General features: G+C 37.6%; 2 protein-coding genes across 7 annotated transcripts in view; one reads left to right on the forward strand and one right to left on the reverse strand.

Moving 5' to 3' along the window:
• SLC3A1 (solute carrier family 3 member 1) overlaps positions 1–4,722 on the forward strand; it is a 60,252-nt gene extending 55,530 nt beyond the window's left edge. For both annotated transcript variants that reach the window (XM_074396723.1, XM_003926757.4), the window contains one exon: positions 4,095–4,722. In XM_074396723.1, coding sequence (XP_074252824.1) covers positions 4,095–4,535 — 441 coding nt within the window. In that variant the 3' untranslated portion in view covers positions 4,536–4,722. The remainder of the gene's footprint in view (positions 1–4,094) is intronic.
• The window catches only part of PREPL (prolyl endopeptidase like), a 48,535-nt gene continuing 35,657 nt past the window's right edge, over positions 4,433–17,310 (reverse strand). For 3 of the 5 annotated variants that reach the window (XM_074396712.1, XM_074396704.1, XM_010337463.3), the window contains exons 9-14: positions 16,363–16,538; positions 14,543–14,759; positions 11,130–11,279; positions 6,608–6,731; positions 5,719–5,792; positions 4,436–5,344 (exon numbers count right to left, since the gene is read on the reverse strand). In XM_074396712.1, the coding sequence (XP_074252813.1) occupies positions 5,255–5,344; positions 5,719–5,792; positions 6,608–6,731; positions 11,130–11,279; positions 14,543–14,759; positions 16,363–16,538 (831 nt within the window). In that variant the 3' untranslated portion in view covers positions 4,436–5,254. Of the gene's footprint in view, positions 5,345–5,718; positions 5,793–6,607; positions 6,732–11,129; positions 11,280–14,542; positions 14,760–16,362; positions 16,539–17,310 lie in introns of all 5 variants that reach the window. The other 2 variants (XM_010337462.3, XM_010337461.3) reach the window with 2 other exon arrangements.

Below are 17,310 nucleotides of genomic sequence, written 5' to 3' on the forward strand. Positions count from 1 at the left end.
AAGCAGACAGATCAAGAATCACACAGTATCTGACAAAAACAAAGACATGAAAGGGAGACACCATTCCTAACAGAACACTGTAAAAGCAGAAAATACAGCAAACATAAGACTTCAATACAAGTACAAATACCCCCAGTAGATGGTTTAATGGAGCTCCTTGATATTCTTTAAAGAAGTGATTAGATACCTCAGAAGTGTAAAAGACTGTCACACAATGACATAAAATAGAACATAAGTGCTATTTAGTGTGCTGAAAAATTGATCCAGGGGTTTGTCCAGAATGTACTGAAAAAGGCAAACAATTAAGAACATAAGAAAAATTTGGATACATGGAAGATAGATGCAGAATTCCAACATGCAGCAACAATTGCACAGGAGAACAGAATGCAGGAGACTATAATCAAATAAATAAAACACATAACCCAGAGATAAAGGAAGACTTTATCTTCCTTTAGAACAGCTAGGATAAAGAGAAAACTCCAAAACTACTCAGAAAGAAACCAAACCTGAAAATGGACTGCCTGAGAAAAGGGTTGAAAATTGAACTAGCATCAGACTTCTCAGTTGGATACTGTAACACATTACAACTCTAACTTCCAAGCTGTAATGGAAACTGAATTCTAAACCCTAGAATTCTATGTCCATTCAAACTGGCATGTAAGAGAGCAAAATAGAGATGGAAAGCAAGGACCCACATTTTACCATGTGTGGCTACTTTCTGAAAGAATAGTGAAGGGACTATCCTGCAAAACAAAACACAACGAATCTAAAATGGAGATACAGTGTATTAAAAGAAGGAAAAGGAAACAATCTAATTTGATTTTTTAAAAATTTTGATACACAATGTAAAACAAGGTATTCTGGAACAAAAATCTTAGTGATTTGATTCTATGTGGGAAATGTTAGCAGGGAGGGTGTGTGGGTGGGAGGGGGTGCACAGGAAAAAGAGTACATATTTGAGCTGTTCAGTAGCCATTAACCACTATGACTATTAACATTAAACAGAATTGGACATTTACTTCCTGCTGGGTATGGTGACTCATGCCTATAATCCCAGCACTTTGGGAGGCCAAGGCGGGAGGATCATTTGATCCCAGGAGTTTGAGACAAGTCTGGGCAACATAGTGAGACCCCCATCTCTTAAAAGAAAAAATTAGCTGGGCATGATGGCACACACCTGTATTCCCAGCTACTTAGGAGGCTGAGGTGGGAGGATCACTTGATCCAAGGATGTTGAGGCTGCAGTGAGCCATGATTGTGCCACTGCACTCCAGTCTGGGGAACAGAGAGAGACTCTGAAAAATAAATAAAATTAGTTCCCATGTTATACTAACACTTTAAGTGCTCAGTAGCTGCCATATTGGATAGCACAGATATAGAATGTTTCCAGCATTACAGAAAGTTCTATTGGTCAGCATTGTTCTAGATGTTGAGAAAAATTAGTTTAAAGTGGTCATAATTTTAATGGTAAAATTTGGACAGATATACAAATTTTCAAACACTAGAAGAAAAAAATTATAGTCAATCCAATAAAAAGCTTAACAGAAAAAAACCCCATATAACCACAAATAAAAGATAAAATAGGGCTTCAGAATTATGTCTAAACATAACAATAATCACAAATGTGAATGGGTTAAATTAGCCTATTAAAAGATAAAACCACTCAGCTAACAAGACAAAATACAGATATGAGACACAGCTTTAAAACGAAAGACAAAGAATTGAAGATAAAGCAAGCAAAGAATAAAAAGAAAGCTTGCAACTCAGCTATAGCTATAAACAAAAAAAAATGCAATTACCTTTTGACCAAATGATTCCATTCCTAGATACTTATATTTAGAAATATTTGCATAGGTGCACAATGATAAATACTCAAGGGATCGCAACACTTTTTTTTTTTTTTTTTTTTTTGAGACAGAGTCTTGCTCTGTCACCCAGGCTAGAGTGCAGTGGCATGATCTTGGCTCACTGCAGCCTCCACCTCCCGGGTTCAAGCGATTCTCTTCCCTCAGCCTCCCAAGTAGGTGGGATTACAGGTGCACATGATCATGCCTGGCTAATTTTTGTATTTTTTTTTTTTTTTTTTTAGTAGAGATGGTGTTTCACTATGTTGGCTAGGCTGGTCTTGATCTCCTGACCTCAGGTGATCCACCTGCCTTGGCCTCCCAAAGCGCTAGGATTACAGGTGTGAACTACCATGCCTAGCCTGCAACACTTGTTAATAGAAGACACTAGAAATGATTTAGATATTTTATCAATATAAAACCAGTTCTATCAATTGTGGGCCCAGTATGCAGCTTTTAAAAATTAGAGTTCTATATACATTGATATGAGACCATTTCTAACATGTATTAAATAAAGTATAGAATGGGAACATGCCACCAATTGTGTAAAGAAAAATATGTAAACATGTTTACATAGGCACAGAATGTATCATTTCATATGATACATAAAAACAAAACAACACATAAGTAGTAATAGTGTCTGTCTCTGAGGGGAACTGTGAAGCTATGGAACCATGTTAAAACCTTTTTATAGTATGTATTCTTCTTGTAATTGAATAAAAAAATCATAAAAATGAGGCTTGGAAATATTTAATAGCAGACAAAATATAGTTCAATATGAAAAGCATTATATGAGACAAAGGCAATTTTGAAAAACTGATAAAACATTCCACTAAAAATCATGAATATGCATCTAACAACAGCTTCAATATATATATAAAATACTCAGAAATGTAAAACTGACAAATCTGCAATTACAGAAAAAGAATTCAACATATTTCTAGAAAGTAGTAACAAGTAGACAATAATAGTTGACACTTACTGGGCACTTCTTATATGAGTGGCACTGAAACGCGCTTTCATGCATTACCTAAGGCTAGAGAAAATGTTATTAACTTTGACAAGTCATATACATGTATCATAAATACCTGTGTACCTGACCAACAGAATAAACATTTTTTCAAACACCCATTATTAGATAATTATTTAAAGACCACATATTGGGAATCCACCCCTAAAGAACAACACCACTACAATAACCACCACCACCCCAGTAAACATGGCTGGCAAGAGTACAAGTAAATAAACATTATCATTGATTTGGCAACAGCTCTTATGAAGAATTTGGCATTATGTATCAAGTGTCCATATTCTTTGACAAAGTGTCTCTCTGATAATCTAAAATATAAAAATGGGAGGAGGGGAATAAAAATAGAAAATATTAGAAACACAAATGTCAAAATGAAAGGGAGTGGTTAAGTATGGCACAACCATTCAACAGAATATTGTCATTAAAAACATTTGTGGAAGTTATATAGTCAGTAACAGAAAATGCTTGAAATGTTATAAGTACATCATCAAATTATGTATGTTTTATATAGCTGTAAAATAAATCCAAAGATTATTTGGGTTTATTTTACAGCTATATAAAACATACATTAACACATACTACTTTTTTTTTTGCCATAAAAGTAGTATGTGTTAATGAACACATACTACTTTTACGGTAAAAAAAAAAATGTACAATTTCTAACTTCCACCTTAGGCAGCTATTTATTTTGCATCCTTTTTTCAACTTTCTCTTCTATTAGCTGTGCAAGAAATACATGTCTGCTAAAAGTACGTGATCTTTGCACAACAGCAGCCTCCACATTATTCTACAAAGGGGAACAAACAAGCCCCAATTCCTCAGAAGTCTGAGTACATCACTGCTTTCCTTCTGGGCATCTGGCAGTTACAATACAGTACAGAGTGACTTTACACGAGTAAATTATTCATCAACTTAGACTTGGACGTTTGTTTTGGGATTCCTAAAGTGGAATCAAATTTGGTCTCTACAGAAACTCTACAATGTAGCAGAGCGCTGTGCAAGCTTTAATGACTCCTAGATAAGCTGAAACCCTGAATTTGTCATTTCTATCAGTTTTTAGATGAATTATTCTTACCTACCTATTGATGCTTACAATTTGGCAAATTATACGGGGCAAAACTGAAGCGAGTGTTTTCGGGAAATAACTCCTTACAATATATTAAAAATACTTACAAACAATTCTTAGAATCACTTATGTGAATACTTTTTTTAAAAAACAGGTCCAAATGACTCAGCCCAGATCGGCTTTGAAGTTATATCAAGACTTAAGTCTACTTCATGCCAATGAGCTACTCCTCAGCAGGGGCTGGTTTTGCCATTTGAGGAACGACAGCCACTATGTTGTGTACACAAGAGAGCTGGATGGCATAGACAGAATCTTTATCGTCGTTCTGAATTTTGGAGAATCGACACTGCTAAATCTACAGAATATGATTTCAGGCCTTCCCACTAGAGTGAGAATAAGGTTAAGTACCAATTCTACCAACAAAGGCAGTGAAGTTGATACCAGTGGCATTTTTCTGGCAAAGGGAGATGGACTCATCCTTGAACACAACACGAAGAATCTCCTTCATCGCCAAACAGCTTTCAGAGATAGATGCTTTGTTTCCAATCGAGCATGCTATTCCAGTGTACTGAATATACTGTATACCTCGTGTTAGGCACCTTTACAAAGAGATGAAGACACTGGCATTTCATTGGGATTGTAAGCATTTGTAGTAGCTTCATGTACAGCACGCTGCTTGGTGAACAATCATTCATTCTTAGATATTTCTGTAGCTTGAACGTAACTGCTTTAAGAAGGGTTCTCAAATGTTTTGAAAAAATAAAATGTTTAAAAGTAAATTATCACTTATGGGAGCTTATAACTTTATTGAGATAGCATCAATCAGGGATGACCAGAACACATTAGGACCCCAGATTATTCAAAAACTCTTAACACATTTTAATGGGAAGAATGTGATATTTTCCCTTAAAATGCAGTCTTAGAAATCAGAGGATGACTCCCTGCCACAGTGTCTAAAAGCATTTGCTAGCAAAGAGGCAGGACACTGATTTGTAAACTGCTCAACTGTTCTGACTGGAAGGGAGGCCTGGAGTTCTGTTGTCACCAATCCTTCCCTTGGCCCCAACTCCATGTCCTTCTAAGGAGCATGATTTGAAAACTACTTTCCTAGGTTAATGGGCATGTGCATCAATGGAGAGAACAGTATAAGCAAGTGAGATGTAGACTAAGCACAATTTAGATGGAGAAGCACATTTTAAAAGATTAATAACTTCAAAATCTCTAAGTAACTAATTTTTTTTTTTTTGCTAACTCAATTGGAAGTAACACTACCAAATATTTCGGTGTTTCCAATTCCCAGTTGAAAGCAGTGTTTCAGAATTTCATATATTTCTTAAGATCCTCGAAAACACTGGTGCTGTCCAGTCCAAGTTCCTCGTACAGGAATTTAATTTGGGCTGTAATCTAAAAGAAACACATTTTAAAAATTAGAAGGCCTTTGTAGTAAAATGCCACTGTTGAAACTTCTCTTTGTCTATCCATCTTCACCTAACCCTGAAGTCAGCAATTTATGGCAAGAATACTTTTATTTGGGAGAGAGACAGCAGGCTTCCAACAATTAAGATTAAATTATGTTCTTTAACAGAGCTCACTTATCAAGTACTAGAGACATTTCTCTTGATTGACACAGTGCCCCACCATCCCCTCCTAGTTCTCACCCATAGACAGGACATTTGCAAAGTAGCTTTGTCATAAATCCTGCTGCAACCACTGAAAACTTATAAATACAACATCTCTCTAGTTCAGGTATCTGTCTACAGAGGGGCTTGATAACATACCTTTTTGTGAGAATCCTCAATGACATGATTGCCTCCAGGCTGAATATCTAGAATAATATTAGGGGCCTGATAACCTGAAAGAGTTAACATGTAGAACAATTAGAAGACTGTTGGGAATCTTCTTTGGAAGATCCAGACCCATTTCTCCCGTTCTTTGAGTACTCAGTTCAAATAACAGTGAAGGAATAAAAAGGAAAAACCACGATCAACAAAAAGATGGGAGGGGACAAGCAGCAGAAGACAAACTCCTGACATAGGGAAAGCAAGAAGAGGCTGTATGGAAAAGACTATGTGGTGCCACATGGAGAAGGTTGAAACCCAGGAGATCATCAACCTGCCCTGTGGAATCAGTCTTCTGCCCTGAAAACGTCAACTATAGCAATGTGTGGGAGTGATAAATGGAGAGGAATACAGGGAAAACTGTCTGACTTAGCATGCAGTTGCAAGGCAAAAAGGAGGGATTCTTATCTCATAAAGCTGAAACAACTATCTAAAGGAAATTCAAGCACCTAAAAAGTCTGGGCACTGGTGGCCCAAAGCAAAAACCTCAGAATCCATCTTTTAGAGATTCCCAAGGATAATGGCTCAATAAATATTGTTAAATGAATAACTGTACAGCAGTACATCTCCAAGTTATATTTGAGCCTTAAATTTATTTCTTTGTGTCTGCCTACCCATTTTAATATTGTCCTTTGAAAAAGAGGCGAGGCAGTATACGTAGTTATGTAGCTACGTACACTTTAACTGGGTGGGCAACATAGGATAATAACTGTTTGGCTTAAATCCTGGGCAGATGATTTGGTTGCAGCCTGAAATACATTACTCTGAACAGTATGCCATGGGTAGTAGTCTGTTTGGCCATGTTCCCTGCTTCTAGGTGGTCTCCTACCTTCTCCTGTATCCTTAGTATGCTCCATGATGGCTTCCTTGAGTTTCTCAGTATAGCTTACAATTCCTTTCAGAGGTACACGTTCATCATTTTCATATGCCGTTATGTGAATTGAAGGATAATGCTGAAAGAAAATACATGCACAAAGAATTTACCTTTTTTTTTTGATGTAGTTATACAAAATTGTATGTTTATTTTTTAATTGTACTTTAGGTTCTAGGGTACATGTGCAGATCATGCAGGATTGTTGCATAGGTACACACATGGCAATGTGGTTTGCTGCCTCCATCCCCCCCCCCCATCACCTACATCTGGCATTTCTCCCCATGTTATCCCTCCCCACCCATCCCTGCTGTCCCTCCCTTGGCGCCCCCAATAGACCCCAGTGTGTGATGTTCCCCTCTCTGTGTTCATGTGTTCTCATTGTTCAACACCTGCCTATGAGTGAGGACATATGGCGTTTTTCTGTTCTTGTGTCAGCTTGCTGAGAATGATGGTTTCCAGATTCATCCATGTCCCTACAAAAGACACGAACTCATCGTTTTTTATGGCTGCATAGAATTCCATGGTGTCTATGTGCCACATGTTCCTTGTCCAGTCTATCGTTGATGGGCATTTGGGTTGGTTCCAGGTCTTTACTATTGTAAACAGTGCCGCTATGAACATGTGTGTGCATGTGTCTATATAACAGAATGATTTATAATCCTTTGGGTATATACCCAGTAATGGGATTGCTGGGTCAAATGGAATTTGTATTTCTAGGTCCTTGAGGAAGCACCACACTGTCTTCCATAATGGTTGAACTAGTTTACACTCCCACCAACAGTGTAAAAGTGTTCCTATTTCTCCACATCCTCTCCAGCATCTGTTGTCTCCAGATTTTTTAATGATCACCATTCTAACTGGCGTGAGGTGGTATCTCAGTGTGGATTTGATTTGCATTTCTCTAATAATCAGTGATGATAAACGTTTTTTCAAATGTTTCCTGGCCTCACAGATGTCTTCTTTTGAAAAGTGTCTGTTCATATCCTTCTCCCACTTTTAGATGGGTTTGTTTTTTTCTTGTAAAGCTGTTTTAGTTCTTTGTAGATTCTGGATATTAGCCCTTTGTCAGATGGGTAGATTGCAAAAATTTTTTCCCGTTCTCTTGGTTGTTAGTTCACACTAATGATTCTTTCTTTTATTGTGCAGAAGCTCTTAAGTTCAATTAGATCCCATTTGTCTATTTTGGCTTTTGTTGCCATTGCTTTTGGTGTTTTAGTCATGAAGTCTTTGCCTATGCCTATGTCCTGAATGGTACTGCCTAGGTTTTCTTCTAAGGTTTTTATGGTGTTACATCGTATGTTTAAATCTTTAACTCATCTGGTGTTAATTTTAGTGTAAGGTGTAAGAAAGGGATCCAGTTTCTGCTTTCTGCACATGGCTGGGCAGTTTCCCAACACCATTTATTAAACAGGGAATCCTTTCCCCATTGCTTGCTTTTGTCAGGTTTGTCAAAGATCAGATGGTTGTAGATGTGTGGAATTGCTTCCAAGGCCTCTGTTCTGTTCCACTGATCTGAATCTCTGTTTTTATACCAGTACCATGCTGTTTGGATTACTGTAGCCTTGTAGTACAGCTGAAGTCAGGTAGTGTGATGCCTCCAGCTTTGTTCTTTTTGCTTAGGATTGTTTTGGCTATGCGGGCTCTTTTGGTTCCATTTGAAATTTAAAGTGTTTTTTTCCAGTTCTGTGAAGAAGGTCAATGGTAGCTTGATGGGGATAGCGTTGTATCTATAAATTACTTTGGGCACTATGGCCACTTTCATATTGATTCTTCCTAACGATGACTATGGAATGTTTTTCCATCTGTTTGTGTCCTCTCTTGTTTTTCTTGAGCAGTGGTTTGTAGTTCTCCTTGAAGAGGTCCTTTATATCCTTTGTTAGTTGTATTCCTAGGTATTTTATTCTCTTTGTAGCAATTGTGAATGGGAGTTTGCTCTTGATTTGGCTCTCTGTTAGTCTGTTACTGCTGTATAGAAATGCTTGTGATTTCTGCACATTGATTTTGTATTCTGAGACTTTGCTGAAGTTGCTCATCAGTTTAAGGAGATTTTGGGCTGAGATGATAGGGTCTTCTAAATATACAATCATGTTGTCTGCAAATAGAGACAATTTGACTTCCTCTTTTCTAATTGAATACCCTTTACTTTTTTTTCTTGCCTAATTGCTCTGGCTAGAACTTCCAATACTATATTGAATAGGAGTGGTGAGAGAGGGCATCCTTGTCTAGTGCCATATTTCAAAGGGAATGCTTCCAGTTTTTGCCCATTCAGTATATTGGCTGTAGGTTTGCTGTAAACAGCTTTTATTATTTTGAGATACATTCTGTCGATAACCTGGTTTATTGAGGGTTTTTAGCATAAAGGGCTGTTGAATTTTGTAAGGCCTTCTCTGTATCTATTGAGATAATCATGTGGTTTTTGTCTTTGGTTCTGTTTATGTGGTGGATTATACTTATAGACTTGTGTATGTTGAACCAGCCTTGCATCCCTGGAACCAGCTAAGGATCTAAGATGGATGGAGAATGAATCTGATGAATTGACAGAAACAGGCTTCAGGAAGTGGGTAATAACAAATTTCTCAGAGCTAAAAGAACATGTGCTAACCCAATGCAAAGAAACTAAGAACCTAGAAAAAAAGTTAGATGAGATGCTAACTAGAACGAACAGCTTAGAGAAGAATATAAACGACTTGATGGAGCTGAAAAACACAGCACGAGAACTTCATGAAGCATATACAAGTTTCAATAGCCGAACTGACCAAGCAGAAGAAAGGATATCAGAGATTGAGGAACAACTCAATGAAATAAAATGAGAAGGCAAGAATAGAGAAAAAAAAGTGAAAAGAAATGAATAAAGCCTCCAAGAAATATGGGATTATTGTGAAAAGATCTAATCTGCGTTTGATAGGTGTACCTGAATGTGACAGAGAGAATGAATCCAAGCTGGAAAACACTCTTCAGGATATTATCCAGTAGAACTTCCCCAACCTAGCAAGGCAGGCCAACATTCAAGTCCCAGAAATACAGAGACCACCACAAAGATATTCCTCAAGAAGAGCAACCCTAAGGCACATAATCGTCAGATTCACCAGGGTTGAAATGAAGGAAAAAATGCTAAGGGCAGCCAGAGAGAAAGGTCAGGTTACCCACAAAGGGAAGCCCATCAGACTCACAGCGGACCTCTCCGCAGAAACCCTACAAGCCAGAAGACAGTGGGGGCCAATTTTCAACACCCTTAAAGAAAAGAACTTTCAACCTAGAATTTCATATCCAGCCAAACAAAGCTTCATAAGCGAAGGAGAAAGAAAATCCTTTATGGGCAAGCAATTGCTGAGAGATTTTTGTCACCACCAGGCCTGACTTACAAGAGCTACTGAAAGAAGCACTAAACATAGAAAGGAACAACCGGTACCAGCCTCTCCAAAAATGTACCAAATGGTAAAGACCATCAACACAATGAAAAAAATGCATTAACTAATGGGCAAAACATCCAGCTAGCATCAAAATGCCAGGATCAAATTCACACATAACAATATTCACCTTAAATGTAAATGGACTAAATGCCCCAATCAAAAGACACAAACTGGCGAATTGGATAAAAAGTCAAAACCAATTGGTGTGTTGTGTTCAGGAAACCCATCTCACGTGCAAGGACACACATAGGCTAAAAATAAAAGGATGGAGGAAGATTTATCAAGCAAATGGAGAGGGAAAAAAAAAAAGGAGGAGTTGCAATCCTAGTCTCTGATAAAATGGACTTTATATCAACAAAGATCAAAAGAGACAAAGAAGGGCATTACATAATGGTAAACGTATCAATGCATCAAGAACTAACGATCCTAAATATATACACACCCGATACAGGAGCACCCAGGTACATGAAGCAAGTTCTTAATGACCTACAAAGAGACTTAGACTCCCACACAATAATAGTGGGAGACTTTAACACTCCACTGTCAATATTAGACAGATCAATGAGACAGAAAATTAACAAGGATATCCAGGACTTGAACTCAGATCTGGACCAAGTGGACCTAATAGACATCTACAGAATTTTCCACCCCAAATCCACAGAATATACATTCTTCTCAGCACTGCATGGCACCTACTCTAAAATTGAGTTCTACATTATTTCTTATGGTCCCTTTTTACTATAGAGACCATGAAAAATAATCACCTCCAATTTTCTCCAAGTGCTCTGAGCTTTTTCTCACCTGATATCTTGAAAGAGCCTCAGTATTACAGTTAGACTACTTGTTACCTGGAATAGCCTTTTCTTGACTAAAGGACCTTAGCTAATCAGTAATTAAGGCATAAATCTATTCCCCTGAGGTATTAAACATGAAGCATGAGCAGAGATGGTGCTGAAGATATTTAGGTATTATAAGTAGAAACATCTTTTCTTCAGTTTGAATAAGTTTTTTTTAAAATTATCTTCTGTATCAATTCAGGATAGTCTAACACAATTGTCTTTCACTACCTGAGGTTTAATATTTTGATAGGGACAGTAACGTTTTATGTAGTTCTTGTGTTTTTCATCAGATGAAGGATTCCCCCATTCTTCTAATTCTTCTAATGTCAGAGGAAGTGTAGTGTCCATCATGGTGTTGAGAACATCCAAGAAAGGTGCCTAAAAAAAAGGGCAAAGAAACTTATACTTCAAGTAAGAGGTTGGTGAGTTTCAGAAAAATATGACATTTTATGAATATACGTATTGATAGGAGCGAAAATAACTCAAGAAGCCATGCAGATTACCAAGAGCTAGAATACTCAGTCCTTAACCAGGGCCTGTAATTTATAACCTACTTTTAAAGTCTTCAGACTCCTTAAATGCCACTTACGTAACAGGAAATTATTTATTTTCTAATTTCACAATATTTATTTAGCTTGGTACCTTTTATTCATATATATTTTTTCTTATATAAAAGCAATAAATGCTACCGTCTCATACCAATTAGGATGGTTATGTTTTTTAAAAAGTATTGGCAATCACGTGGAGAAGCTGGAATCCTGATGCACTGGTGGCTGGAATATAAAAAGGGGCAGCTGCTATGGAAAACAGTATAGTGGTTCATCAAAACATTAAGCTTAAGATTACCATATGATCCAGCAATTCCACTCCTGGCATATAATCCCCAAAACTGAAAGCAGGGTCTTGAAGAGATCTGTGTACTTATGTTCATAGCAGCATTATTCACAATAACCAAAAGGTGGAAGCAACTCAAGCGTCCGTTAATGGAAAGATGAGGAAGCCAAATGTGGTATACACATACAATATTACATGGAATATCATTCAGCCTTAAAAAGGAATAAATGGATGAACCTCAAGGATATCATCTAAGTGAAATAAACCAGTTACAAAAATATGTATTTTTTATGATTCCACCTATCTGAGGTGCTTGAGTAGTCAAATTCACAGAGACAGAGGCTGCAGGAAGAAGCAAATGGTGAGTTTTTAATTGGTATAGGGTTTCAGTTTTGCAAGATGAAAATCGAGTTCTGGAGATTGCAAATCATATGAATGCAGTTACTACTACTGAACTATTCCCTTAAAAATGGTTTAAATGGTAAATTTTATGTTATTTTACCATAATTAAAAATTTTTTAACAATGAAAAAAACACAGCAAGGTGTAAAATCTTTTTCACTAGTTTGACATTTTATATTAAAAGTAAAAAACGCTAAGTAAAGAAACCTGGAAAAACATCCAACGTGAAAGATGAGAAAACAACCCATTGGCTTATAACTAGTATTACAAAATTTAATAAAATGAAGGCTGGGTCACACATGGTGGCTCATGCCTGTAATCCCAGCACTTTGGGAGGCTGAGGTAAGCAAATCACTTGAGTCCAAGAGTTAGACCAGCCTGGCAACCTGGTGAAACCCCATGTCTACCAAAAAAAAAAAAAACCCCAAAAACCCATAAAAATTAGCAGGGCATGGTGGCACATGCCTGTAGTCTCAGATACTCAGGAGGCTGAGGTTGGGAGGATCACCTGAGCCGCAGAGGTTGAGGCTGAAGAGAGCTGTGATCGTGCGCCACTGCATTCCAGCCTGAGTGAAAGAGCAAAACTCTGTCTCAAAAAAACAAAACAAAAATGAAGGCTGTATTTTTCACTTAGCTTTATATTCTTCTGTTAACATGCTTTTTAGCTTTCCCTTGTATTAACATTAACCAAGTATAGTAAGGCATCCGTAATTCTTTTTGGCTGCCTGTCATCTTTTTTTGCATTTGAAAAACCTCCAACCCTATCAGATAGAGCCTGCCTCTCATTGTAGAGATACTAAATGCTAGACAGTCTCTTTCCCAGCTTCCCTTGCGGCTTTAGAGTAGCTATGTGACTCATGTGTGACTTGGGTCTATCAACCAGACACATGTGCTCTATACTCTGCCTGGGAAGTTAGTGATTCAAAGAAGTGGTGATCACAGATAATTTATTCTGGCAAAAGTGCCACAGCTGTATCCAGCTCTAGAAGTTGCACTGGCAGTGTGAGGTGATTTGTGTTTGGCAGTGGTGGCAGTAATAGCAGTCAGAGTTTCACTGGGCCAATTCTATGCCTTGGCTGGGTAACCTCTAACACTGGTCTGAACATACCTACACTTCCCTACTGCCCTTTTCTGCTTAAATTAATCAGGGCTGGTTTTTGCTGCTTATATTTGAGAACTTTGATTTACACATGTATCCCTATTGCTGAACATTTATAAAGGGTTGTCTCCTGCACTATAATAAGCAACCTAAGATAAATATCCTTACACATACATTTCTCATTATTTCCCTTTACATTTCTAAAAGTCAAAAGCTAGTTGCTTTTTCTTTAAACTGTAAATAATTCTGCCATTATTATCTTTGTGCATAGGTCTTTTTTCCTCCACATTTTTCTGCTTTTAAAAATCAGACTTACAGATGAGTACCATTTAAAACTTATCTGCAAGCCCAAGTTATGAACTCCCCACCCTCAAAATAAAAATTCTGAAAATGATTTATTCTCTCCCATTTCAGTCATTATTTTTTAGAGTATCTAAGATGGCAGTGAAACCAACTGCTATAATGTAACTTCATAATTTTTGACACTGGGAAAAGATAAAAGATTTTCCGAACAAGGTAAGATATTTCAATTAAAATACAGAAAAACTATGCCCAAAAGACCAATGACCATTAAGAATGGATTATCTAAAAATAAAGAGCCTCTAAATCCAAGACTGAAATGTTGATAGGCAGCAGCCTGTCAAGGTGACCAGCAGCCAAAGGACTCAGTGCATTCCAGAGTCACAGCATGCTCTTCCTGGCTTTCTGAACTGTGACTCATATATGCTTCAGTGCTTTTTCACCAATTCTAAATGTGCTTACAAATATAAATGAGCAATAGAGATAGCCATTAACATCTTACAGTAGAAATCTTTAAAAATAATAAAGAACACTGTCAGAAGAGAATAAGGGTTAACAGTTGGATTAAAATAACTTTAAAAGTTCTCCTAAAGCTACAATTCTGAGTTTAAAACTTAAAAGCTTTGTTACACTCCTATGCAGAAATCCTTTTCTTTCCTTTTTTTGAGAGAGTCTCACTCTTGCCCAGGAGGGAGCACAGTGTTTCACTGCAGCCTCAACCTCTTAAGTGATCCTCTTACCTCAGCCGCCCAAGTACCTAGGATTACAGGCATGTGCCACCAAGCCTAGCTTCTTTCGTTTTGTTTTGTACTTCTTGTAGAGATAGGGTCTGGCCATGTTGCCCAAGCTTGTCTCGAACTCCTGGACTCAAGCAATCAGCCTAGTTTCCCAAAATGCTGGGATTACAGGCATGAGCCACTGCACCAGCCCAGAAATGTTTTTCTTAGAGCAGCCTATGGCTTTACACCTCCCCCATTCTATAAACAGTCGGGACAGAGTGTACTCACCTCCAAAGTCACTGCTCTCAACAGCTCTGGATTAGAATTACACAATGCTCCCGCAAGCACCCCTCCAGCACTGAAAGCAGTCAGGGTTGTTAGACTTGGCTGAGAAAAGCCTTGGCCATGAAGCGTCTTAATGCAAGCCTCTAAGTCAGCAAGGCCATTGAGTTTTTTAGTTAGACGGCCGTCTGCGTGCCACTGGAGGCCTAACTCACCACCACCCCTGAAATTGAAGGGCAAAAAAAGTTTTAGTGGAAAAAGAACCGTTAATGATGTAGGCTGGGGTCAGCAAACTACACCTGGAAGCCTGTTTTAGTGTGGCCCTGGAGCTAAGAATGGTTTTTACTTTTTAAAGATTGGGTGAAAACAAGTAATATGCAACGGAGACTGTATGTGGCCTGCAAAGCCTAAAATGTTACTATGTAGCTCTTCAGAGAAAAAGGTTTGTCAACTCCTGATACAGATAATCCAGAATTGATTCAACAAATACGTGTTGAGTGCCGGTCCATTTATTAGAGATTAAGTACAGACCTTAAAAGTAGAAACAAACAAAAATTCCCTACCCTGGAGAAGGTAATTTTGTGGGTTAAGAAAACAATGACCAACAAGTGACCAAGCAGTGTGGTCACACAAGTGTATTTAAGGTATTACAGGAGCAGAGGAAAGAATACCTATCTGCCAGGTGAGGGGTATATATATGAGTCAGGAACACAAATGCTTTTAAGGAGATGATACCTAAACTGAGTTGTGAAGGAGGAATTTGGGTTTCCAGAGCGCAAAGAAAAGGCATTAAGACACAGATAAGTCACAGCATGTTTAAGGGCAAGGTGGTGACAGAGCATGTCATTTAAAAGGACATGACTTTGGGGGCCAGACACGGTGCCTCACACCTGTAATCCCAACACTTTGGGAGGCTGAGGCAGGCAGAACACTTGAGGTCAGGAGTTTAAGACCAGCCTGGCCAACATAGTGAAACCCTGTTTCTACTAAAAATACAAAAAATTAGATGGGTGTGGTGGTGCATGCCTATAATCCCAACTACTCGGGAGGCTGAGAATTGCTTGAACCTGGGAGGCAGAGGTTGTAGTGAGCTAAGATCATGCTACTGCACTCCAGCCTGAGCAACAGAGCAATACTCTGTCTCTTAAAAAAAAAAAAAAAAAAAAAAAAAAAAATCAGATGATGTGGTGGCATGTGCCTATAGTCCCAGGTACTTAGGATCCTGAGGTATGGGGACTGCTTGAACCTGGGAGGCAGGGGTTGCAGTGAGCCAAGATTGTGCCAGTGCACTCCAGTCCAGGTGACAAAGCAAAACTCTGTCTCAAAAAAAAAAAAAAAAAAAAAAAGGATATGATGATAAATGCCACTACAGAGATCAATAGATCAATCAGACCATTAGGAGTATTATACTGAGGAATCTGGACTTTGTTCTAGAGATTAAGAGGTGGAGAAGAATTTTAAGCAGAAATATAAAATAATACGTGTTTTGAAAACAGCTGAAATAAAATGGAAGTTAGATGGAAAACAGGAGTTCGGATTGAGAGGCTACTTAAACCTTAATTCAGGAGAACTAAATGGAAATAATAATGTTACTAAATACGTACAAAGTCTGGTACATCTATGCAAAAATTCTAAAAATCTATCCTTTTGCTTTTTGGATCAGCTAATCTGTTAAAGAATCAAGTTTCACTAGGACTGGTTTAGGAATACATAAATCGAATAATACAAATGAAAAAAATAAGCTTTTGTTCCCTGATATACTGCTATTCTGGATATCGATCACAATGGTCTGGCACTCACATGCCAGGTAAAATATACTGACTCACCGAACGTGGCAATATGCTAATATCCAACCATCATCCACCAGGACCCGCCTCTCAGGTCTGAAATTCATTTTCAAATCCATTCCATAGGCTCCATATACATGTACCAAGAGAGGTTTCTTCTGCAAGTCCTCAGAGTCTGTTTTGTGGAAGACAGTCATTGGGACTAATTTTCCATCCTAGAAATGAACAATTACTATGTATGTAAAGAGGTCTTTTCTAATAACAGTTTTATCCCAATTTAAAATATTGAGGTGCACTGTCCCCACTTATGTGCTATCTACTGATGTTGAGCACAAATTTGTTTAAGAAAAAGAATTATGGTCTCTAAAAATACATCATGGCTTTTGGTTTCAGATAACTTGCTGTCCTACACTATTAACCAGAAAAGAGTAGCAAGATTGGCCCAAAAACATTTTATTAAATGCAGCTTTTCATGACAATAACATAATTTTAAAGAGTTCTTCACTACCCACTATAACTCTAATTTTAAATTTTCAGGTGAAACCAAAATACTTACCAAGGTTAGAAATCCCAGTATAGAATTCTTCCTATGCCTAGAGCAAGATACTGGAATTTCTCATTTTTGAGTATCTTCAGATATGCTGATTAAAGTCTTACCAGTTCAATTTTCTGTCCTCTGTAGTCAGAATTCTCAACCATTAAGACTTGAAATCTTACTGACGTTACTGCTAACTACCACAATCCTTTTCAAAGGCCCATTTAACTTTATTAAAAAAAATTTTAAGTGGTTTTAAAATTTTTAGGTAAAATTCTTTGTACGGTTAAAGTAATTTAAATTATTTGTCGAGTTACAAAGTTACTTTTAAGTTATGTAACCATTCCCCAATGTAGCTCAAACTCATCAATCCCAGTTGATTGAAACTATGCAGTCTCTGAACAGATAAAAGAACTACCTCTGATCTACTTTTCACAGAAAAAAGGTAAAAT

Source organism: Saimiri boliviensis, chromosome 1 (assembly GCF_048565385.1).
Source record: "Saimiri boliviensis isolate mSaiBol1 chromosome 1, mSaiBol1.pri, whole genome shotgun sequence".
Classification (NCBI taxonomy): domain Eukaryota; kingdom Metazoa; phylum Chordata; class Mammalia; order Primates; family Cebidae; genus Saimiri; species Saimiri boliviensis.